We start from the raw sequence: 25,588 nt of genomic DNA, 5'->3' as shown, positions 1-25,588 counted from the left end.
TAGTCATGCTATTACCCACCAGGACACCCAGGTCTTTTTCCACACAGCTGCTTTCCAGCAAGTCAGCCCCTAACCTGTACTGCTGCATGGGGCTATTTCTCCATAGGTCCAATACCTTTCACTTGACCCTGTTGAATTTCATCAGGTTACTCCAGCCTATCCAGGTCACAGCCTCCTATTTTTGTGTCATCAGCAAACTAGCTGAGGATACATTCTATCACTTCATCCAGGTCATTGTTGAATATATTGAACAGAACTGGACCACTTGTTATGGACCTCCAGCTAGACTCTGTGCCACTGACCACAACCCTCCAATCTCTTTCTTTTGGCAAGTTTTCAATCCACTCCACTACCCACTCATCTAATGCATATTTCCTAAACTTGCCTATGTGCATGCTGTGGGAGGCAGTGCCAAAATCCTTCATCAAGTCAAGGTAGACAGCATCCGCTGCCTTCCCCTCATTTATCCATCCAGTCATGCCCTCATGGGGGGCTATCAGATTAGTCAGACGTGACTTCCCCTTGGGGAATCCATGCTGACTACCTTGATAACCTTAATTTCCTCCTCATGATTTGAGATTATGCCAGAATGAGCTGTTCCATCACCTTTCTGGAGATGGAGGTGAGACTGATTGGCCTGCAGTTTCTGGAGTTCTCCTTCTTGCCTTTTTTGAAGTCTGCAGTGACACTGGCTTTCCTCCAGTCCCAAGGCATAGATTTTTCCCCTTCCCTCATTGAACCTAGTCTGAAGACCTTTAGGTGAGCCTTGCTAGCTCATGAGTGAGACAGACAACAAAGTGCACAGAATGACAGACAGAGCATACCTATTGTGTCAGTAAAGGTAGATAGAATCTTCATATGCATACTTTAGAGAGATATATCAAATACCTGTACATAGAGTGCATCACTCAGTAAACACAAATGTGATACTAGCTTACACTTGAACTATGACTGTGTCAGACCAAGAAATTAAATCATCACCAAATTGTGTCTAGATTTACCATTTTATCAGCTACTTATTGGGCTATAGAGCAATCTACAATGAGATGAGCACCACTCAGTTTCAAATGTTTAAACTATGGAATTTTGTTAATTAAAAGGGAATAAGTAGTTCTACAAGCTGTACAACTTCTGGATTTTTGTCTCCTAAGGATTCAAGTTACTGTGTTTTCAAGAAATTAATGGCAAAGCTATAACACCAGTTCATGCTGTCTTGTGCATCAGTGAATCCTCACACTAAAGTAGCATCATTGTTTTCTCATATAAACTATTTTGAGCTGTCCTGTAAGAATCTACACAAGATGTTATTGTGTTTAAAACAGTCTGAAAATGATGTCTAAAACATAGCTAACAGCTACTATTTGTTCCTAATAGCTACCATACTCACTTGTTTGTCAGTAGACGATATTCTCCTACTTTTGTTGACAAATCAATGATTTGGCCAATCACCTCCCAACACATAGAATAATGCTTTTTATAACGTGCTTGGGCTCTTTCAATGAAAATTTTCTGATGACGTTCTCTTTCTTTGATAATTTGTTCTTCATAATCAATTTTTTCTTGTTTTGCAAGAGCCTAGAAATGTTTTTAAAGGGTAAATTTGAAATTGTAAAGAAACGAAAATGCAGAAGTGTACTGTCCTGGAAACAAAAAGGAATATGCTCATTTAAGTCAAGAGATTAATAGAGCAGAACTGGACTGCCAGCAAGCAGATTAACTCAGAGAAATGTAAAATTTTTATTCATTCTGTAAATTACTTTTTTTTTTGCTTTCTAAGTGCTAAAATATATTTAAATTAAGAAGGAATATATTACTACTTTTATGACAGAAACATTAAGAACATCTTAAGTGCTTAGGGGGCAGGAAACATGAAGTCATTCTGTCTACTCTTCCAGAACTGTGCAGATGCATAGCTAAAGCCTTAGTTCCACTGAAACCCTCAATGGAGCACTTGTTTGGAATATGTTGCAATTAAATTAACTTACAATATTCTTATCTGTAAATAGTTTGATATTATGATATTATTATTTGATAATATATATTATTATTTCTTTGAGAAATATTCACCATCATTGTAGAAAATTACCAGTAGTCCTTGTGATGGTGTGTTCCTTTTGGCCAACACCATACTTCAAAGAGATGTCATAATGCATAGCTAAAGCTGCTGATTACATAGGACTCTGGGTGTGTTGGAGGATTTGGAATTGCTAATTGGTTTAGGTAGGAACAAAAGAAGATTTCTATCATCACATTATGGCCCACTATGAGCACAACACTTGGCAGTTTGCCGCAGGACTATGAGTCCTTTTAATTTATTTATCAGCTCAAAAGTAAAAATTAGCACTTACAAGTGAAACTCCTCCAGCATTTGTCAGAAATGGATGTTAACAGATTATATCTAATGGAAATGAAAAACAGGATTCTTGAAACAAGATTTTATGTCATTGTCTTTTGTTACTTTGCCTCTGCAAGATAGTGACTTTTAAATTCAGCTTACAGAGATATTTTCCTACAAAGTTAAAAATAATTTTGAAGAAAATATCAAAATTAGACTTTAAGATGCTCAGTTTATGCCTTACTAACTAATCCTAACTTCAAACCTAGATAATAGAATGTATTTATCATTAAACCACACTTTCCCTAGAAAAGTCTTAAAACACAAATTCTATTTAATAAAAGGAAGGTATTGTATCAGTCCTGCAGCAATTCAAGGAGCAAATGATCTTTTACCGCTTCTCTGTCAAGAGCTTCCTGGAACTCTTTCAGCCGTCTTTCTTCATATTGTTTTTCTCTGAAAATTCTGTTTTGTCTCAACACCTCCTTTTCATGTCGAACATGCATAAGTTGAACAGCAATCCTCCGCTCCTGCTGAGATTGTCTCATTAGTCTGTAAATAAGTTGCTCCTCCCTGAAAGCCTCCTAAAAGAGAAAAATTAGTAGTATTGAGCTTAAGCATTTAGTATTATGTTTATGAACTCACAGACAACTCATCAGTATCTCATATGAAAAATACACATGGAGTCATGTAACAGCATTTACCTGTGCATTTAATACGTAACTGTGGAACAGTATACATGTTTATTTACAAGTACTATTCTTGTAAACTGTAAGAATTGTAGAACTACAAAAGTGAATTTTAAATATGTCTTGAGATGCTCAGTACGAATACATACTCAATTTTAACTTGGATATTTTCTGTGTGCAAAGAAACTGCAGCATATTTCAAATAATTGCTTTAGTATGTAAAGATATAGCATTTCCTCATATCACCAAATTATCCTTGCTCTTCTTCAGGACCTATTCTTAGCCATACTCTGCTGGATCCTTGACCATTCTACTCTTCTACAGGTTTGAACTTTTTCCCTCTTTCTTGGGATTCCTCCGTTCAGGAAGCTGGTAATATGAGGAACCATTCAGAACAGAGGAAAATAAAAGACTTCTAGAATTATAGAATCATTTCAGTTAGAAAACATCTTTACGATCATTAAGTCCAATCATTACCTAACTCTACCAAGACTACTGTTAAACCATGTCACTTAATACCACAACTGTGTGTCATTCAAACACCTCCAGAGAGATGATGGGGAGCTTATTCCAGTGAAGAAGTTTCTTCTAATATCCAACCTAAACTTCCCTTGGTGCAATCTGAGGACAGTTCCCTTCATCCTATGACTTTTTATTTGGGTGAAGAGACCAACACCCACCTCACTACAACCTTCTTTCAGATAATTGTAGAGAGTGATAAGGTCTGCCCTCAGTATCCCCTCCTCCAGACTAAACATCCCCAGTTCCCTCAGCCATTCCAGATAAGACATATTTTCTAGGTAAGAGGTGTTCTCACTGGGACATGAATAGAGTCCTCTATTCAGTATTGTAAGAAGTAATTCAAAACCATTGCTTGAAGCATGGTTGATGTGCACAGACATTTTGAAGGCTGTGGGCTGTTACTTTTCAAAGTTCTTGTTAAAACTAATGGCATCTCCTTCACTGTCCAGAACTACTTGAGCTCTAAGCAAAAGCATCAGCTTGCCTTCCAAGCTTCACTGTCAAATATCCTTCCTACAGCAGAATTTTAGAGGAAATTTCTGATTTGCCAGACAGTTTTCCCAGATGCAACAAAATTGCAATGAAACATATTAAAATTTGAGAACCTAAACAGGGAACTAATTTGAAGATTTCAAATTAATTTTCCTAAGAACAGAGGAACATGTAAAGTTACTAACAGTATCAAACCCAAACCAAAATAAAGTATGACTTCTATTTTCTTTTAGCCTGGATTATTTTCCATTAGCTGTGTGTGACAGAAAGGGCAGAACACATTAAGTTTTTCATTTATAGTTGAATTTATGTAAACTTCATTACATCTGGAACTCTTCCAAGAGGTCTAGATCTGTGCTACACAATGAAACCAGGACATCTGTATTAGTTTTCTAACACAAAGCTGCAAAACACAGCTATTTTAATTGCAATAATAAGAATAATGTTATTTATAATCAATTTAGACCTTAAATGTTGATATTAGGAAGAAGCCAGTATTTTTCAAACAAAACTTACCCTATCTTGAATAGAATAGAATAGAATAGAATAGAATAGAATAGAATAGAATAGAATAGAATAGAATAGAATAGAATAGAATAGAATAGAATAAACCAGGTTGGAAGAGACCTTCGAGTTCCTTTCCCTTTAGTATTGCAGGGAATGAAGTAAATTCCAGTTAAATACTGGTGACTTGAAAAGACTAAACCAATATAAAAATCCCTCAACATCTTGCTAATTTTAGCCATTCCCCATTGCTAGCACTGAACCTCATGAAACTGCACAGCAATTCTAATGGCCAAGATGCTCCTGCTTTAATCCAAGAGTACTTCATCTGCACACAATATTCTATATCTAAAGAGCCTATCACAAATTGAGGATCTTATTTGGAAAATGCTTTGGCTTGTACTCTATTTTGTACAGTTTGTACATTATTTTTCTTTGTATTGGTGCCATGGTTTAGTCATGGGGTCTGTGGTGACAGGTTGGACTTGATGATCTTTGAGGTCTCTTTCATCCTTGGTGATTCTGTGATTCTGTGTGTGATTCTGTATCAAACTATCATCATGCATGCAACTGAAATAGAAAGTGTAATGACAACTTCATAGGTACTGTAATTTCTTATTCATGCTATGCATCTTTTGATATAGTTCATGTGATAAAATTTTCCAATAGTACTGCCTACTAAAGAGTTAATTTGTCCATTTGTCACTTACATTTTGAAGTCAAAACAATAGAAGGACACATGATACCCTTCACTGCTTTTTCAGACTTAGTATTTCATTGATTTCAAAGAAGAGTAGAGGATGCAAAGACTTTGCTTTCTTTACAAGTAAATTACCTTCATTGGTTTCTTTAGTTGCAATTGCTTATCCTCAATCATGAGTTAGTACACCTATTAAGTACTCCAGCAGAAGAACATGGATCTTTAAATCCTAATTCATGGGGCAGTGAAGGGAACCACCATAGTGGAGTGGTATTTTGTCATATCCAACCATCAGCTGTATGGTGCAAACAGGTGGCCCAGAGGGAAATCAAAGCATCTCATCTACTGCGAAAGGATAATATACCATTTTTTCCCCAGTTTACCTACTTGAGACAACAGTGGCATCCAGTGGCCAAACAACTAGTGTGTTTATGTTTCATGTTGTTTTAATTATTGTATCCCATTTTTCTATTTCCTTGTTTAATTGACATACAAATGAAACAATTCTGAGCTGTTGTGTAGTGATAAGATTTATGACCAAAACTTCCAGCTTATCACAAAAAACTTTTTGGTTCACAAGCTGTAATTTAGTAACAATTAATTTCCCTCCCACTTTCATCTTCTCAATTTCTTGCTGATGACAACTTCTTCCTGGTAACTTTTTTAAATTCAGAAAGATAAAAGCTGAACTGAGCATTTAAAAATAACAAGCACTTAGAACCAGAACTTTGTTGAAATGGTGGCGATCAAAGATTCAGTTGTGATGAACCCATATTACTGCCATACACTTTCCACTTCTGACTATAACAATGTAACCCTGCACTCCACATAGAGAATTGTTATGTAATTCTGAAGTATTTTTTCTCCCAGGATCTAGCAGCTAGTAGTGTGCCAAAACTCAAAAATTTGAACAGCATTTTTTTAATAGCGATTCATACATCTGGACAGGAAACGCTCTGATGGGATGAAATTAATTTCATTCTAAATGATCACATGACCAAGTTTTACACAGTGTAGGTAGGTAACACTCTGACCCTAATACCTACAAGAAAGCTACAGTTTCAGCTTATGAATTCTTTCTCTAATGGAGAAAGTAATTTTCAATTACTTTATATATTTACTTTCGGAATACCTACATGTGCTTCACACTTCTTGAAGTCAAGCAACATCTAGTTGCTAAAATGGCAGAGCTCCAACCATACACCTCTTTCTTTGCTAATTTACAACCAAATTATCACTAAAAGATTCTCTGATATGGTGCAGACTGGTGCTCCAGTTAACTGCTCATTTGTCTTTCCTTCTATTACTTCTGTTTTTCTTATATCAACACTGATTTTTTTTCCCTAGAAGTTAGGAACACTGTTTTCACTTTTGCCTTGCTTGTACCACAGCTTTGTCAGACCGCCTCAACAGCACTGGCTGGCTGGCTTCACTGGATTAGAGCTGCAGTATCCACTGAATGCCCCACTGACTGGTACAGGCTATGTGACCATCAGCTGAAGGGTCCAGGGGTTGTACTGGAATGTGCTAGGGCTGCCACAAATGCTTGCCCATAAAGAGCAAGCTTTGTGACTACAGTGATTTCAAACAACTGGGTTGCAAAACTTCTTTATGGCCTATGTGTTTCAACAAGGTATGATATAGAATCTCATTGAATCACAAAACAAGAGGTCAAAGACAGGATACATGGATAGAAAGACTCTTGGTCTAAGCCACCACGGGTGTTTTCCATAGAATATAGGTCTGGGACAGATATTAAGAACTCATCTAATTTCTAGATACTTACCCCCAAAATTATGGATTTTTAGCAACCCCAAAAACATCTCCATGCATTAACACACCAACACATAAATAAACAAGTAAATAATTAAATTCATACTTTTCATTTTTAGAGATGCCGCACATCTGAACTGCTACTATTATGCAACACCAGCGGAGACAGGCTCAGCTATACTGTGTTTAACATATATGACCTATGCTAAGGACTCACAATGCAATGCTAAGAAAAAAGATAATTAGAAATCATAAAAATTCAGTAAGCTAGAAGGTTCTGTTTTGACATAATCATTATGAAAGAGGAGATCTGTGAAGTCAGTAATCTAAGAGATGCTTTTTGAATAAGGAGCATCTGTGGAGGAATCTGAAAAGCCTTGTGCTGTGTGGACAGGATTCAAAGGGAAAAAAGCTGTGACATACATTTGCAGACACAACACAGACATTCTTCAGAGACATATCTTCCATTCTATAGGACATAAAAAATAAAAGCTCTGCTCTGCAAAATAAGTGGATTATTTCTTCATATCAGCAGCATAACAATTTCAGAATTGATCCAGTCTGTATCAACAACTTCACATTACATATGTGTAAATATGGGTTTTTTACTAAGTACCGTCTGCAGAACCAGAATACATTTGCTAATTTAGAGTTCAGCCTTAGCTCTGATGCCTTCATTTGATCTTTTATGACTTAAAAGGATGAAGTATGACATAAAGGTAGCAAGAAAGCATAGGCAGCGTTTGCTATTTTTCAAGGAAGGACAAAGCTTGGCAAAAAGAAGTTACATCTCTTCCAAATTTTATTAATCTCTCAAGAGTTACTGCTTAATATCTGTAAATTATTTTTTAATTACTAATTGTGCATAGATGATATACTTCAGCATACACTCTTACCTCTTGAGCCTCATGTGCTTTTAACTGTTCTATTAGCATTTTTCGTCGTCTCTTTTCTTGTTGTTCTCTAGCAAACGTATCTTCCTCCAAACGGTTTTTAATCTTCTTTATATATTCATCACCTGAATAAATACTTAACAGCTCAGCTGCTGTCTGTGCTGTATTTTCTAGAGTTGTTCCTTGCAGCTTCAGTGTTTGCAATGATTCTTGTATATCACTGATGAAAAAGATTAAAAAGACAAGACTTTATAGGAATTGTGGTTCTTAGTGGTGTTTTCATACACATTCCTGTATGTTATGTGCAAGTTATGTGCAAGTCTGACAAACGCGTAACAGCACCCTTTGTGGAGACTGTGGTTACTTTATAATGCTCTTGTGCCCCACAATAACCACTAAGTCAAGAGGAGGGTTCCAGTACTAACTTGAACCAATTGTCAATTGCTAGTATAAAGCCAAATTCTGCAGAAACAGGAAATCAGGATGACTCACAGAATATTAAAGAAATATGGACTACTCTCCAATATATCCACATACTCTAAGTGCAGTTTTGCACAGGTTGTTTACACATACAAGCATCCACAGCAGCATGCATGAGTGCCACCTCCTCTAAGTGTGGTACCAATAACTAAAGACGAGCAAATGATTTATCACTAAAGATGACTATCAAATTACATGCAGTTAAATCAACATATAGATGAGTCTAAGGGGAAAGATTACACCTTTCTAATTTCTTTGAAATGTGTTACTGTGTATGTACACCCACAACTATTCTCATCTCTCTGCAAGTCTAACGGACCTTATGGACTCAATGACTGACAAGAACAAAGAACAGATGCGCTCTGTGTCCCTTCTTCCTGCATACATGGCAAAAAAAAATGGAAAGAAGTTTGAGCCATCTCTACTACAACTAAAGCTAAAGTAAAAACACTGTAACAGTTCTGGAGAGTGGAATATTTGCAGTGCTAGTGGGACAACCTCTCAAAGGATGAATACAGCTTAGACTAAATAAGCCATTATGGTTTTCTCATGTAGCTGTCTGTATTGATAAAAGGTACCTGAGGTAAGATATTGTCTGGTTTTAACAACATAATATCCAAATCTTACCTGTCAGTGACTTGGTTGTGTACTGCAGAGGCATTTGCTGCCATAGAGTTCTCAAAATTTGTTATCTCTTTGCGCATGTCCTAAAGAAATAACACATGATTTAATGTTTCTTTTTACTTTCTAAAGCACCATAAGGAATCATAGAATTATAGACTCATAGAATCAATAAGATTGGAAAATACCTCAAAGATCATCAGTTCCAACCTGTTACCCAAGACCTCATGACTACTAAACCATGGCACCAAGTGCCACATTCAATCCTTTTTTGAACACCTCCAGGAATGGTGACTCCACCACCTCCCTGGGCAGCACATTCGAACGGCTAACAACTCTGTAAAGAACTTTCTCCTCACCTCGAGCCTAAACTTCCCCTGGCACAGCTTGAGACTGTGTCCTCTTGTTCTGGTGCTGCCTGCCTGGGAGAAGAAACCAACCCCCACTGGCTACAGCCTCCCTTCAGGTAGTTGTAGACAGCAATAAGGTCTCCCCTGAGCCTCCTCTTTTCCAGGCTAAACAATCCCAGCTCCCTCAGCCTCTCCACATAGGGCTTGTGCTTGAGGCCTCTCCCCAGCCTTGTTGCCCTTCTCTGGACACATTCAAGAGTCTCAATATCCTTCTTAACTTGAGGGGCCCAGAACTGGACACAGGACTCAAGGTGTGGCCTAACCAGTGCTGAGTACAGGGGCACAATGACTTCCCTGCTCCTGCTGGCCACAGGTCAGGGTGCCATTGGCCTTCTGGGCACACTGCTGGCTCATGTTCAGCTGGCTGTCAGCCAGTAGCCCCAGGTCCCTTTCTCTCTGGCTGCTCTCCAGACACTCTGACCCCAGCCTGTAGCACTGCATGGGGTTGTTGTGACCAAAGTGCAGCACCCAGCACTTGGACTTGTTGAATGCCATCATGTTGGACTCTGTCCATCTGTCCAGCCTGTCAAGGTCCCTCTGCAGAGGTCTTCCAGATCAACAGGTCTTCTAACAGATCAACATCTGTTCCCAACTTGGTGTCATCTGCAAATTTATTGATGACTAACTCAATCCTCTTGTCCAGACCGTCAACAAAGATATTGAACAGGATGGGGCCCAGCACTGATCCTTGGGGGACACCACTAGTGACTGGCTGCCAGCTGGATGTGGCACCATTCACCACCACTCTCTGGGCACAGCCCTCCAACCAGTTCCTAACCCAGCACAGAGTGCTGCTGTCCAAGCCATGGGCTGACAGCTGGGCCAGGAATTTGCTGTGAGGAATGGCATCAAGGCCTTGCTGAAGTCCAGGTAGACTGCATCCACAGCCTTCCCCACATCCACCAGGTGGGTCACCTGATCATAGAAGGAGATCAGGTTGGTGAGGCAGGACCTGCCTTTCCTGAATCCATGCTGGCTGGGCCTGATCCCTTGGCCATTCTTCAGGTGCACAGTGATTGCGCCCAGGATTATCTACTCCATAATTTTTCCTGGCACTGAGGTCAGGCTGACAGGCCTGTTGTTTGCCTGTTTATCCATCTGGTCCTTCTTGTGGATGGGCATCACATTGGCCAGTTTCCAGTCATCTGGGACCTCACCAGTGAGCTAGGACTGGTGGGAAATGATGGAGAATGGCTTGGCCAGCTCATCTGCCAGCTGTCTCAGCACCCTAGGATGGATCCCATCTGGTCCCATGGACTTGTGAGTATCCAAGTGGCTCAGCAAGTCCCTAACTACTTCCTCATGGATTTCAGGGGTATTACACTGCTCCCTGACCCCATCTACCAGTTCAGGAGGCCAGTTATCCTGAAGTCCTCCTGCCTTACTGTTGAAAATGGGGAAAAAGAAGGTATTTAGAACCTCAGACTTTTCCCATCTGTAGTTACAATGTTCTCCTCCAGGTCAAATAAGGAGTGGAGGTTCTTCTTGCCCCTCTTTTTAGCATTTAGCCTGGAGAAGAGGAGACTCAGGAGTGACCTTATTGCTGTCTACAACTACCTGAAGGGGGGTTGTAGTCAGGCAGAGGTTAGTCTCTTCTCCCAGGCAACCAGTACCAGAACAAGAGGACACAGTCTCAGGCTGTGCCAGGGGAGGTTTAGGCTGGAGGTCAGGAGGAAGTTTTACACAGAGAGAGTGATTGCCCATTGGAATGGGCTGCCCAAGGAGGTGGTGGGGTCGCCGTCGCTGGGGGTGTTGACAGGTGCTTGGTTGCATGGTTTAGTTGATTAGATGGCGTTGGATGATAGTTTGGACATGATGATCTTGAAGGTCTCTTCCAACGTGGTCTATTCTATTCTATTCTATTCATATATTTATAAAAATGCTTTTTATTGTCCTTTACAGAAGTGGCCAGCTTAAGTTCTAACTGGGCTTTTGCCTCTGTAATTTTTCTCCTATATGATCTAACAACATCCTTAAACATATCTCGAGTTGCCTCTCCCCCTTTCCAAAGGTGATACATCCTCTTTTTTCCCTTAATTCATTCAAGAGCTGCTTGCTCATCCAGGCCGGTCGCCTTCCCCGCCGGCTCATCTTTCGGCACATGGGAACCGCCAGTTCCTGTGCCTTCAAGAGCTCCTGTTTGAAGTAGGTCCAACCATCCTGGACCCCTTTGTTCTTAAGAGCTGCAGCCCAGGGTACTTTCCAAACAAGTTGTTTAAACAAGCTGAAATCTGCCCTCCAGAAGTCCAAAGTAAGGGTTCTGTTATTGCTCCTCCTCATTTCCCTGCATATTGAAAATTAGGGAATTATTTTTATGTTTTAGCAGTACAACAGACATCTTTACACTGAGAATATTTTAAGTATCAGCTAGATGAAGAAAAAAGGCAAGACTATTTCTTTCTACCTTTCATTTTTTCCCCTCTTCCCTTTTCCTAACTCTATGTCCATCAGCAAGAAAATCCTCAGGTTTTGCATCTGTTCATTCTGTAAGAGAATTCTGATTTTGTGTAGGACTCTATCGGTTTATAGAATTCTCACTGTTCAGGAATTTGAAATGAGATATTCTTGATGATGATCTAATTGGTCACGGTGTGGCTCAGTTGGTAGCACATAAGACCTTTGATGGGGAAGGTCCTGAGTTCAAGCCTGCAGTGGGCACTAGTGTCCTCCCTACTCTAGTCATGAGGTCTGTGGTGACAGGTTGGACTCGATGATCTTTGAGGTCTCTTCCAACCTTAGTGATACTGAATACTGAATTAAGATTTAGTAGTTGAATTTATCCACCTTAGCTACTCAAGCAGTTATGTTTCTACACTCTACAGGGTACTTAGCCATCTTATCTAGACCCTGCTTTTCACAGGAAAGTTGAGTTGAGATGATCCTTGAGGTGTCTTCCAGCCTGGTGTTCTAGGATTATGATTCTTTTGTTTGAAGGCATCAACTGTTGCTGTGCAATTGTCAAAACTCATACTATTTGTGCTCCTTATGACAACACAGTCCATGAACTGTAAGATTACTATCCAAGTAGTCTTCAGCATTAGGCAATAATAATTTTTACCTTTTTGCTTTTTATTGCCAAAACACCATTATCTCATGGTCTGATTGAAGGCTATCATCAATTTTAGCTGTTACTAACATTTTTGATAAAGCAGACATTTTTATAGTGGGATACAGAAGAGTCCAGAATTATGCACAAATTAGAAGGAAATATTAATGCTTTTATCTCACATACTCTGCACAGTAGCCTAGAAGTTAAAATACTTTCAGCAATTAGTTTAGCACCTAGTTATGGTACTTAATTTTAAAACCTTTCTTTTACATTGAAATTTTACTAATAATAATTTTACTATGCAATAAATGCAAAATCATAACCATTAATATTTCACCCAATTTTAAATGGTTGAGTCTAGCATATAATTGTATCAGTGGCTTTTGGATAGTGCAAGTGCAGTATCTGTAAGCATGAATGCTTCCAGAAATCATGTATTTTGCATGTTCACAACATTAATATTAAAAGAATATAGATGATAGTTACCTCTGCTTCTTTTTTCTTCTTCAAGGATTTTTTGTCTTCCACAGCTTTTGTGGTGTGACTTGCTCGTGGTTTTGGGCTCTGTGTAATGTCTGCTCGTACCCTGGCCATTATTTCATTTTGTCTTCCTCCTATGTGACACTGAATATTCAACATTTTGTGTTCAGATATTTGAGTTGAAACAAAATACACCATATGGCCCTAACACACTGCATATAGATCTATGAAGTAAATGCAATTAAGGTATAAGGAAAAGGTCTTTGAGAATGCATATAGTCTATAAAAGGCAAGTAGTCAACTTTTCATTGTATTGGGCACTTTGTTCCTCCTGTTGCTTCTGAACTTTCTGTTGTCCTGCAATTTGTGTACAAGCCATCTTATCTTCTAAAACCTTAGGTTTCATTTCAAAATGCTCTGAAATCTGCTTTAGTTGCAAATCAGCATGCTGTGACATTAAAGTTTTCAAATGGTAAAATTAAACATCAAACAATGGAAGAGTCAGAAACAGTTAAGAAAAATATTTAAATATGATCATTTTGCAAGAGCAATTTCAAGCTGTGTTTTCCTGTGTAAACGTATATCTAAACATGGTCAAATATTTTTCAGAAACATAGAACTAGCAACATTGAAAAACGTGTGTAGAACCTCAATGACACCAAACTTCATTTAGTTTGGAGATAAGGAGTCTGAGGAGCAACCTCATTGCTCTCTAAGGCTTCCTCAACAAAATGAGGGGGAGACACTGATCTGTTCTCCATGGGATCCAGTGACAGGACACATGGGAACATTTCAAAACTGCACCAGAGGAAGTTTAGGCTTGCCATTAGGAATCATTTCATTATAGAGAGGGTGGTCAAAGGCTGGAACAGGCTTCCTAGGGAGGCAGTCAACTCCCCAGGCCTGTCAATGTGTCACAGGCATTTGGACAATTCCCTGAATAAAATACTCTACGTTTTGTTCAGCCCTGAATCAGAAGGCAGCTGGACTACATGATAAATACCAACTGAAATGATTCTATTCTATTCTATTCTATTCTATTCTATTCTATTCTATTCTATTCTATTCTATTCTATTCTACTAGAAATTAAAAAAAAATAATAATATTCAGCTTAAACATAGGAAAAAAACCCCAGCTGCAACAGTGATAAACAGTTTGCCCAGACACACTGTGAAATCTCCACCTTTGGAGAGACTCAGAACACAATAGAAAAGGTCCTGAACAACCTGCTCTGGTTGACATTCCTTAGAGCAGCAGCAGCAGTGGATTAAGTGACCTCCAGAGACCAATTCCAACCTATACTAGTCTACAATTCAAATGTCATTTAGAAGCCATCTACTGACAGCAGATAGTTGCTTCATCTTCTTTAAGCCATCCTTTTATAGTTGAAGGGATGTTTCAACTGTTTGGTACTTACTGTTTGCACATGCTGAACATTAGAATAGAATAGAATAGAATAGAATACGATACAATACAATACAATACAATATACCAGACCAGGATGGAAGAGACCTTTGAGATAATCAAGTCCAACCTATCTAATCAACTAAACCACGTCATCAAGCATCCCATCAAGTCTCTTCCTAAATACCTCCAGTGATGGTGACTCCACCACCTCCCTGGGTAGCCCATTCCAATGGCAAATAACTCTTTCTGTGAAAAGGTTCTTCCTAACATCCAGCCTAAACCTCCCCTGGCGCAGCTTCAGACTGAAGATAAGAAGGACACCCTTAACAGAATCTACTACATCAATATTGACTTCTTTTTAGACGCCGTCTTTTTTTCTGCTGTTAATTCCTCTCATATTACTCAGCATGTGGTTATTGCAGGCTGGAGTGCAGTATAAACATATGGAGAGATGTGCAACAGAAGGAACCAAGCCACTGTGGCACAAAGCTCAAAACAGTTATAAATATATTCCTGAAGTGGAAATTAGTCTAAGTTGTTATTCAGACTGAAAGCAGTCTGCAATGACTACTGATCAAACAGCAGCTGCTGAACAACTGCTAGCTTTTGCTGTTATATGTGTATATATATGTCTGCAGAATGCTTAAAAACAGAACACCTAACACAGAAGATCCAACACAAGGGAATGCAAAACACACACGATCAATAACCTCATGTGTTACAGATAAACTGGATAATCCCACTGTCTATATATAAAACATAACTAAGGATTACTTCTTTTCCATATAAACTTTGGGGATTGAGTAAGAGATTTAAAACATGGAGAGGGGAAGCATGCAATATGCTTGCAAAGCACATGGAGATACGCTACCTTTTTTTCCTATATATTTATACAAAATAGACATAGTTACCTCTCGGTGTAAACCACCTTCAAAAGATTTAAGATTTGCAGCTGCTGCAGATCTCATTGCTTCCATGGTTACTCCAGTGTTCTTGGCTTTTCTCTTTTTTTCTAAAGCAATATACAATTCATATAAAAGCTTTGTTATAGCCTCATGCTGTCCTGTCATGATGTCTTGGGCCACATTCTTATTAAACTGTACACCAAGGAGGTGAAGTGTGGGCTCCAGGCGAGAAAAATTGTTAAGTTTTGCATTTGCAACCCTGTATGATTAAAAACAACAAAACCAAATATCAGAACACAAACATATTTTCAATTCCAACTTGCTGCAATAAGAACGACCGTGACATTTACCTTGTACCAGGACAGGAGGAAAGAAAAAACACAGAGGACTTCCTTAAAGTAATGAAATAAACATTTTGGCTTAGGATTTATACTGCAGTACCTGTACCTGTGTTGGTCTATTAGGTATAACATTTGCACAAAAATAGAGAATATGGGATTATATAAATCTTGACATATATAGACATAAAATGTATCTGACAGCAAAAACTTACTCCCAATTGCAACTAACTGTATACCATCCACAAGAAGTACAGTTAGTATGAAGTTTCTATACTGTGTATCAATCCATTTGAGCACTAACCAGCCAAGATACAGAAAATTATTTTTTAAAAAGTTTATATGATCTAGTAACCTTCACAATACTTTATCATATTTCTTCTCCAATAAAACAAAATAGAATAGAATAGAATAAACCAGGTTGGAAAAGACCTTTGAGATCATCGAGTCCAACCTATCACTGTGGTGGTTTGAGCCTTAACTGGGAGTTCAGAGCTCAGATGGGGGCAAGGCTGAGAATCTCTCCCCTGCTCCCCCCCTCCTCCCTCCCAACAGAGAGGAAAAAAAAAAAAAAAAAAAGGAAAGGGAAGGGAAGGAGCAAATCCACCAGGCAGTAATTTGGAGTTGGCCTGGAAGTAGAGAGGTAAAGAGTTTTCTTTAAACAATATATATATAACAATAACAGGTAAGGTTCACAAGGGCAAAGAACAAGGATGGATGGGAAGGGGACAAAAAAACCAAGAATACAAAACCAGACTCTCTCTGAAGAGTTACGGAGGCAGCAGGGAAAAAGGATCAGGCCCAACCACATGGCAGAAGAGCAGGAAAGCAGCTGCAGTAGCTCTTGTCCAGGAGAGGCAGGAGCCAAAAAGGACCCCTAATGACTGCAATGTCCTGCTTTTTATACCCTAGCTGGGCAGGGAGGGGGGAGTGGAACAGACTCAGTCTCCCAGGGGGAAAACACCCTGCAGGGAGGGCAAAGCACCCACAAGCAACTGCTTCTCCTAACTTTATGTGGTGAGTTGAGAGAGGCCCTAGCTCCCCCACAGAGTAAGAAACACGGCTAAACTCAGTTGGAGAAAGCAGACTATATTTACAAGCGTACATAGGAAGCAGATTATATATAACACAACATATACAGGTATTTACAATATATATAGAAATATACAGCAAATAAACACAATCAGAAACCAGCCCCCCAACAGAGGGGGCTTCCCCCTGTGCCTCCTTCACCCCCCCACCTCCCTTCTTCCCCAAAGAGGGTTGGAAAAGAGAAAAGGGTAGTTAGCAAGGCAGACAAAGACCTAGGCACGAGGAGTTAGTATCTCTTATCTATTAGTTGGCCAGAAGCCCAGAAGCAGTCCAGCTGAAAGGGAGAGTGAAGGGAAGGAAACTGAAACGAAAGTTCCAGCTGCTCTGGGTCTAAGACCTCACCTCCCCCTTAATTCGCTAATGACATTCATTTAGAATACAGAATATTTGTAAACATTTAGCCAGAGTGCCCCTTCCTTAAAGGCACAGCCTCAAACGGTCACACTTTCCCAGCCAGACCATACTAAGGAGTCTACACACGGCCACCATAGCACTCCAGCTGTGTCAGATATCACATCACTTCTCTGATGCCAGTGATACCACAGTCCTCTAGCTGCCCACAGGCATCTGTGCCTTCTCCATGATGCACGTTAGTATACAAGAATTTCAGAGAGGTAACCAGTTATGGTACTAAGAGGCATGGACTGCCACCAGACTTGTCAGTTAGACTGGTTGGACTTGACAATCTTCAACTTCTTTGGCGGACTCTCCATCAGCACAGCTGTGGATTCCAATTCCTGTATCTGCAGAAAAGATCCAGTCAGTCTCCTTTTCATTATTTGTGGTGCTGAACACTCTACTGGCCTCCTGCAGCATCTTGACTTGGTGACACAGATTCTCCACAAGCACACACCTCTGCAGGCAAAGCCAACAACTCTTCCTGCCCACAGCCAAGTAAAGACTGGTCATTCCCCACAGCCTGAGACATGGAGAACTGCCTCATTTATTTGCATAGCAACCTGAGTTGAGGCTTTTGACATTCTGAGTAGTTGCTTCAGTGTTGTACTGGCATGTCCTGTCATGAATCACTGCCTTTGCTGAGTACACATACAGTATCTCAGAACAGTTCCTATTCTCTTCTTGCACCCCTGAAGTGCATCTTCACTAATTGCACCTCCCTAATCAGAAGACTTCTAGAGAGAAGAGCTCAGGACACTTTTTCATCAGGAAGAATTGACAGAACTTGTTAGAAGTTGCTAGAGCTTGCTAGAAGTAAAAGCCTCCTGAAGCTATCCTTTCCCAACTGCCCGATGCACTGTCACATTCTTCTAAGATTTACCACAAGTTCTTCAATGATACCAGAAATTCCTGAGAGATCTGGAAGTCCTAGAAGCAGAGCCTAAACACTACTGTGCAAAACTGCTGTGGCTTGTTTTCTGCCTTTGTTAGCTGTGCTCAAGCTGCTCTTACAAGTTGGTGGGACTTGGATAGAAAAGTGCATAAATAGAGATGTAAAAAAACCCACCAAAAACCAAAAAAAGAAAGCCACCCCAACAACATAAAAAAAGATGTTCTGGAGAAACAGGAAAAGGATGTACAGCCTGGCACCCTTCATATACATGTGCATCTAGAACTGTATCATCACCACACCAAAGCATGTATCTGCACAAGATTTTTCAGCTTCCTGTTTTTCTTCATTGTTAATATTACACTAGTTTGCTTGTAAAGTTCTGAATTTTTATATGATCTTCCACCAGGGTTTCACTCACAATGTATCTCCACCATTTTTGCTCTCATAAAGACATGAGGATTTTACAGCCAGGTTGGATGTGGCTCTGAGCAACCTGATCTAGTGTAAGCTGTGCCTGCCAATGGCAGGGGGGTTGGAACTAGATGATACTTGAGGTTCCTTCCAACCCTAACAATTCTATGATTCTACAGTCACCACCACATCTCATCTCTGTGTTCCTGGCTCTACATAGCTAGTATCAGTTTCTCCAGTCTTAGACATCCTTGAATGGCTTGTTGAACTTTCTATCTAACTTGCTACTATTGCAGTCACAATCAAAATGCATACTTTTTTTTAAAGTAGTAGTATCAATGTGTCTGGAAATAAGTAGCTAATCCATGAATCAAAACATAGAATTATCAAATCATAGAACGGTCTGGGCCGGAAGGGACCTCCAAAGGTCATCTAGTCTGACCTTCCTGCAGTCAGCAGGGACATCCTCAACCAGACCAGGTTGCCCAGGGCCTCATCAAGCCTTACCTTGAATATCTCCAGAGGAGGGGCCTCAACCACAGTATCACAGTTAGAGGTTGGATCTCAAGAAATCATTGGGTCCAATTCCCCTGCCAAAGCAGGATCACCTAGGGTAGGATGCACGGGAATGCATCCAGACAGGTTTTAAATGTGTCCAGAGAAGGAAAACTCCACAACCTCTCTGGGCAGCCTATTCCCAGTCTCTGTCACCCTCAGTGTAAAGGAATTTCTCCTCATGTTGAGAAGAAATCTTCCCTGTTCAAGCTTGTACCCATTGTTTCTTGTCTTATTACTGTGCACCACCCAAAAGACCTTGGCCCCCTCCACTTAACACCCACCGCTCAGATATTTATACACATTGATCAGATTTCCGCTCAGTCTTCTCAAGACAAAACTGCCCCAGGTCTCTGAGTCTCTCTTCATAGGAGAGGTGCCCAAGTCCTCTAACTGTGTCTCTCTGTTGGATTCTCTCCAGCCGTTCCCTGTCTCTCTTGAACTGGGTAGCCCAAAACTGGACACAGTATTCCAGGTGTGGTCTCACCAGGGCAGAGTAGAGGGGTAGAAGAACCTCCTTAGACCTGCTGAACACACTGCTCTGGATGCATCCCAGGATACCATTGGCTCTCTTGGCCACAAGGGCACATTGTTGTCACATGGAGAACTTGCTGTCTACTAGGACTCCAAGGTCTTTCTCCGAGGAGCTGCTTTCCAGCAGGGCAGCCCCTAACCTATACTGGTTCCTGGTGTTATTCCTCCCCAGATGCAGGACCCTGCACTTGTCCTTATTGAACTTCATGAGGTTTGCCTGCAACCAGCTCTCCACCCTGCCCTGATCTCACCCCCTCAGTTCTGTATCATCAGCGAACTTGCTGAGGGTACCCTCAATCCCCTCATCCAGGTCATTGATAAAGATATTGAACAGAACTGGACCCAGTACCAATCCCTGGGGAACACCACTGGCTACAGGCCTACAAGGTGACTCTCTGCCACTGATGACAACCCTCTGAACTCTGTTGTTGAGCCAGTTTTAAACCCACCTCACTGACCAGCCATCTATGCTGCATTTCATGAGCTTTTCTATGAGAATATTATGGGAGACAGTATCAAAAGCCTTACTGAAGTCAAGGTATATGATATCCACTGTTTTTCTCTCATCTAGCCATTTGGTCATGGTTTCATAGAAAGCTATCAGATTAGTCAGACAAGATCTCCCCTACTACTCCTGATAACCTTCTTGTCTTCCATGTGGTTCGAGATGATCTCCAAGATGAGCTGCTCCATTATCTTTCCAGGAATGGAGGTGAGGCTGACTGGTCTGTAGTTACCTGGGTCCTCCTTCTTGCCTTTTTTGAAGACTGGAGTGACATTTGCTTTCTTCCAGTCATCCAGTTGTCAAAAAACACAGAATCACAGAACACTAAGGGCCGGAAGGGACCTCGAAAAATCATCTAGTCCAACCCCCCCCGCCAGAGCAGGATCACCTACACCAGATTACATAGGAATGCATTCAGGTGAGTTTCGAATATCTCCTCTGGAGAGAGGTTCAGCAACAGTATCAGCCAGCTCTCTCAGCACTTGTGCATGCATCCCATTGGAGCCCCAAAACTGAGTAGTGAGGAGTACCACTTGTGTCTGGCCACCAAAGGGATTTAACTCTGTTCACCTCCACTCTTTGGGCAAAGCCATTCAGCTAGTGTTTTATCCAGCAAAATGTCACCCATCCAAGACACAAGCAGCCAATTTCTCCAAGAGAATGCAAATGCAAATGTATCTACAAATACATACAAAATCAATATCAAACCAAATCCCCTAATGGCAGTTACATTGTAGACACCACTGATGCTGCGGGACAGGCACAGGGGGAGTCCCAGACTGGACATTGATGAGGGGACAGAGTGTCTGCTCAGCGGGTTTGCTGATGCCAAACTGAGAGGTTTGTCTGATACACCTGAAGGATGCGAAGCCATTCAGCAAGACCTGGACAGGCTGGAGAACTGGGCAGGGAGGAACCTAGTGAGGTTCAACAAGGATAAGTGCAGAGTCCTGCATCTGGGAAGGAATAATAAACTGCACCAGTACAGGTTAGGAGGTGATCTGCCTTGTGGAGAAGGACCTGTGAGTCCTAGTGGATAACAAGTCATCCATGGGACAGTAATGTGTCCTTGTGGCCAAGAAGGTCAATGGGATCCTGGGGTGCATTAAGAGGAGTGTGTCCACCAGATTGAGGTTCTCCTCCCCCTTTACTCTGCTCTGCTGAGGCCAGACCTGGAATATTGAGTCTAGTTTTGGGCTCCCCAGTTCAAGAGGGATATGGATTTACTGGAGAGTCCAACAGAGGGCTACAAGGATGATTGAGGGACTGGAGCACATGCCCTATCCTATGAGGAGAGACTGAGAGATCAGGGGCTTTTTAATCTGGAGAAGACTGAGAGGGGATCTAATAAATGTTTATAAATATCTTAGGGCTAGGTGTCAAGAAGGAGGTGACAAGCTCTGCTGAGTTGCACCCTGTGACAGGACAAGAGGCAGTGGATGAAAATGACAGCACAGGTTTCACCTCAACATGAGGAACAACTTCTTCACTGTGAGGGTCACGGAGCACTGGAACAGGCTGCCCAGATAGGTTGTGGAGTCTCCTTCCCTGGAGACTTTTAGAACCCATCTGGATGTGTTCCTGTGCAATCTGTGCTAGATTTTATGGTCCTGCTCTGGCAGGGGGGGTGGACTTGATGATCTTCAGAGGTCCCTTCCAACCCCTAACATCCTGTGATCCTGTGATCTCTAACCTGGTCCTGACTGACTGAAGTGGACTATCTGCTTCTCTCCACTTATGCTCCCTCCCTGGACAACCTGTTCCAGTGTTCCACCATCCTCATTGTAAAGAACTTGTTCCTTACACCCAATCTAAATCTGCTCTTCTCTAGTTTGAAGCCATTGCCCCTTGTCCTGTCACTGCAGACCTTTGTAAACAGTCTCTCTCCATCCTTCCTGTAGGCCCCCTTCAGGTACCGGAAATGCTGCTATTAGGTTTCCCCAGGGTGTCCTCCAGGCTGAATACCCCCAGCTCCCTCAGCCTACCCTTGTAGCAGAGGTGCTCCAACAGTGCAAGTACCTTCTGAGTTACTTACAGATTTATCAGCTCTTGATAAATTTCAGAAGTCTTTCCCACTCTTTATTAGTAAACCCTAAGTGAAAAGAAGTACTCTGCCTAATTTCTGTAAAAGATATGTTATCCATATGTACTAACCTGCTCTGTGAAAATTGATTAAAGTCATCCTGAAGACCATACTTGTGTAGAAGTTCTCCTAGGAGGTAGCCAGTAGAAAATTCTTCTGAAAATGATCCTGGACCTTTGTTTGGTTTTTGTTGTTGTTTGGTTTGTTGTTGTGGTTTGTTGTTTTGTTGTGTTTTTAAAAAAAAAAAATTAAAAAATCATATATTAATCTCAATACAACTCATTATTTTTTAAACACAATTAAGTTCAAACTTTATTTAAAAATTCTGACTAATTTTACAACATTCATCTCGCAGCAATTAGTTTTCAAGTCACAAATAGATCTGCTTTCTGTGTAGCAATATCAGTTTTAGGTTGTAATTTAATTCTCACGTTCAGTTAAAAAGTAAATATTGTCATAATTGTCACTAAGATCATGGTAATGTATATAAAGGAAAATTGCTACATTTTCCATTCAAAATGTGAATGAAGTTAAAACTAATGTGCTTCTCTTTCATAGAAAGTTGCTCCTTCCATGCAGAAAAAAATGCTTCTCCAAACCAGCACAACACCTGGCACTCAAAACAGGCACTGCTTGTTTGTTGGGTTGTTTGTTTTTTTTTTCGTCTGGAGGACCTATTAGTAGATGAAGCCTGAACCCTTCCTATCTCCTGAGAGCCTTTGAACTTTGAGGAAAGCTGACTTCACCTAGAAAACTGCTGTTTCGCGCATGAAGATTAAAAATGTACCTGAGTCGGTATCTGGACGCCAAGAAGCGGGAGGGTTCGTCGGTAGGTCATGAAGGAGTTGCCCTCTCCGGACCCCCGGTATCCCACAGTGGCAAGACGGCCTCACCCTGCAGCAGCCCCCTAAACAAACAGAAAGCCTGTCTCCCCCCTAGCCCCTGCCGCCTCCCAGGGGGGTTCCCACTCACCCACGGTCCGGGAAAGCTTCACCTCCTTGTTCAGCCACTCGCATAAAATCTCCGACATGGCAAGCGGCCGCGGCGCTCACGACGGTCTGGCACCGCGTCCCGTTGCCACGACGACAGGACGCGGCGCATGCGCCGCGGAGGGGGCGGGGGCCTGCCGGCGAAGCGCCCGCTCCTGCGGCTGAGCCCCACTGGCGCGCGCGGCTCCGCGAAGGTGGCGCATGCGCTGCGGGTTGGGGGGGCTGCGGGTGTGGCCGGGGCGGGGAGGCGAGGAGGAAGGTGAGCGCGCCGCGAGAAGGGGCGCGTGCCTGCCACCGCGGACGCCGGCGGAGGGGTACGCGCTGGGCCGTTGCGCGGTCTAAGCGCCCTCCTCTGGCGGGGCCGTAAGGCGTTGAGCGGGCGACCACGGGGTTGCCTGGGGACTCAGGCAGGGGCGGGTGAGCGGAGCTTGTCGCTGTGGGAGGGCAGCAGGGCGCTTCTAGCCTCAGGTGGTCGATGGCTCCTGTAGCTCAGCGTTCCTTTCGAGGGCCATTCTGTCGTCTTCCGTGAGGTCTGCCATTGCGGGCTGGGGTTGCGGGGTGGCTGCCGTGTCAGCCGTGCTCCCTGCTGGCCCCAGACGCCTCCTGGCTGCGTGGCCGCGTGTCTGGCTGCTTGTCTAATAGGTGTTTGAATCACTACTTGCCCGTTCCACCCCAACTTTACATGGCTTGTTGCAGAATTTGCTCTTGCGCTAGTGCAGGTGGTGTAGGGCAGGAAAATCGCAGGCGGAAAAAGTCCGGGAGGAAAAAGTAAGAAAACATAATCCACAGTATTTTCCCACATCAGCTTACATAGTGGCACAAATTACTGTGTTGGCACCGTATGAAAGGGGGAGGGAGAGCGAAAGCTCTAGAGAAAAATCTCTGCCAGTTTAAATGTGCGCCACACATTTACAGGGATGTTTCTCAACAGTAGTGTTTGTGTAAGAAGTCAGAAGCATTCATGTGCCAATACAGCTGCTCGTGTGGCTTTGCAGTGAACCAGTTCAGGGATTCGAGCTTGTTTTGAAATGAGCCTCACTGGTTTTGCTTTGCTTTCCCTTGTGTTAGGTGATCACCCTGAACTAATAGTGTATAGCTTTGGTGCCCTGATTGGAATAGTGTGTTACAAAAATGTAGAAAGAGAAAAAATGACTCCATCTGGAAAATAACTGTATGCCTTGAAAGTTTACATTGGCCTTTTTCATTAAGAGCTCTCATTCATTTAATTTAGTTTTCAAGTACTTCTCAATGCAGTACAGAATTACACAGGATTATTCAATCTAGAACAGACAGAAACAAGAGGATATAGTGGTTAATGACAGGCTGACAACAAATTAAGCATAGTTTTCCAAAGTGAAAATTGATCACCAGTTGACATAAACAACATGGCATGTTATAGATACTGTTCCTTTGTAAGTCTTCATGTTAAATCTCTGTGCTTTTACAGAGGGTGTGCTTTAAATCAAATTAAATTGCCACTTTGTAGGAGCAAATGTATAATTGGCCAATAATTTATATCTTGAGAAGGTCATTGCAGAAATACTGGTGCATGGATGAATCAAGCAACAGACTTCCAAAGAGGGGAAATACTTTCAGGGCAGGTGTTTAAATTAATTTTTATATCCTTTTAAAGACTTAAAGGTTTTTTTGTGTGTGTTGTTATAAAAACACTCTTCAGTGAGTGACAAATTCTCTGTGTGTGTGTGTGTTTTGGGTTTGTGGTTTGTTTTGGGTTTTTGGGTTTTGTTTGTTTTTTTAATTATAATGTTTGCAATGGGAATATCTACCATCAGAGTGTATTTCTGGTATGTAAGTGCAAAGAACATATCTATGTTAGCTTCAGCATGTAATTTTTTTCCTCAGCTCCAGAAATCAAAGTATACGTAATTATGTGTAGCTTAATGTTGCATTAAGTAATCATGAACAAAAGTTTATGTTGATTTTAAAATACAATCAGAACAGACTATATGAAGTTTAGAATTCTTTGTATATCACCTCTGACTTTAAAACACTGGTGTTTCCTATGTCTTTAGAATTTTTTATGGACTAAAGCTCAAGTTCATTATCAAAATTCAAGTTAATTATCATATTCAGTGGATTTCTAAACAGCTTTTTTTTTTAAAATACAGCATTGGTTGTTCTCTCTGCTGAGATATAATACTCATAAACTAGAATTGTGAGAAGTGGAAGTTCTTTCATAGTTCAATAGTTTGCTGTTTCATCTGTCTTAGCTCTTACCAATTTAATGTACCTTTCTTACAGAATTCTGCATAGTGATGGAATAATGTAGTAATCAATTTTTTCATTCTTTCCCTAAATTTAAGAACTTGGATTTCTGTGTTCCGCAGTGTGAAAGCTGAGTACAGAAAGTGTTCAAAAGAAAATACTTGGCAAAAAAGGTAACTGTTTCCATAATTCTACTCTTTCTGAAAACAACAGTATGTCTAGATAACAAGATTATTTATTTGGAGTTCTGGTAATTTCTTACTTCTTCATAGGAATTTCAGTGGCAATGTTCTGGAAATTCCA

At 41.1% G+C, this 25,588-nt stretch overlaps 1 protein-coding gene across 1 annotated transcript in view; it reads right to left on the bottom strand.

The window, feature by feature from the left end:
* Positions 1-23,117, bottom strand: part of SPEF2 (sperm flagellar 2) — a 93,497-nt gene extending 70,380 nt beyond the window's left edge. The window contains 9 exon segments of the mRNA XM_054177824.1: positions 1,388-1,575; positions 2,731-2,919; positions 7,912-8,128; positions 9,016-9,095; positions 12,955-13,090; positions 13,248-13,420; positions 15,268-15,520; positions 22,142-22,244; positions 23,043-23,117. Of these exon segments, the coding sequence (XP_054033799.1) occupies positions 1,388-1,575; positions 2,731-2,919; positions 7,912-8,128; positions 9,016-9,095; positions 12,955-13,090; positions 13,248-13,420; positions 15,268-15,520; positions 22,142-22,244; positions 23,043-23,100 (1,397 nt within the window). The 5' untranslated portion in view covers positions 23,101-23,117.
* Between the last annotated feature and the right edge of the window lie 2,471 nt (positions 23,118-25,588).

This window comes from Dryobates pubescens, chromosome Z (genome assembly GCF_014839835.1).
Source record: "Dryobates pubescens isolate bDryPub1 chromosome Z, bDryPub1.pri, whole genome shotgun sequence".
Classification (NCBI taxonomy): Eukaryota; Metazoa; Chordata; class Aves; order Piciformes; family Picidae; genus Dryobates; species Dryobates pubescens.
The sequence above is the reverse complement of the archived record's forward strand: the minus strand, read 5'-3'. Positions and strand labels throughout refer to the sequence as shown.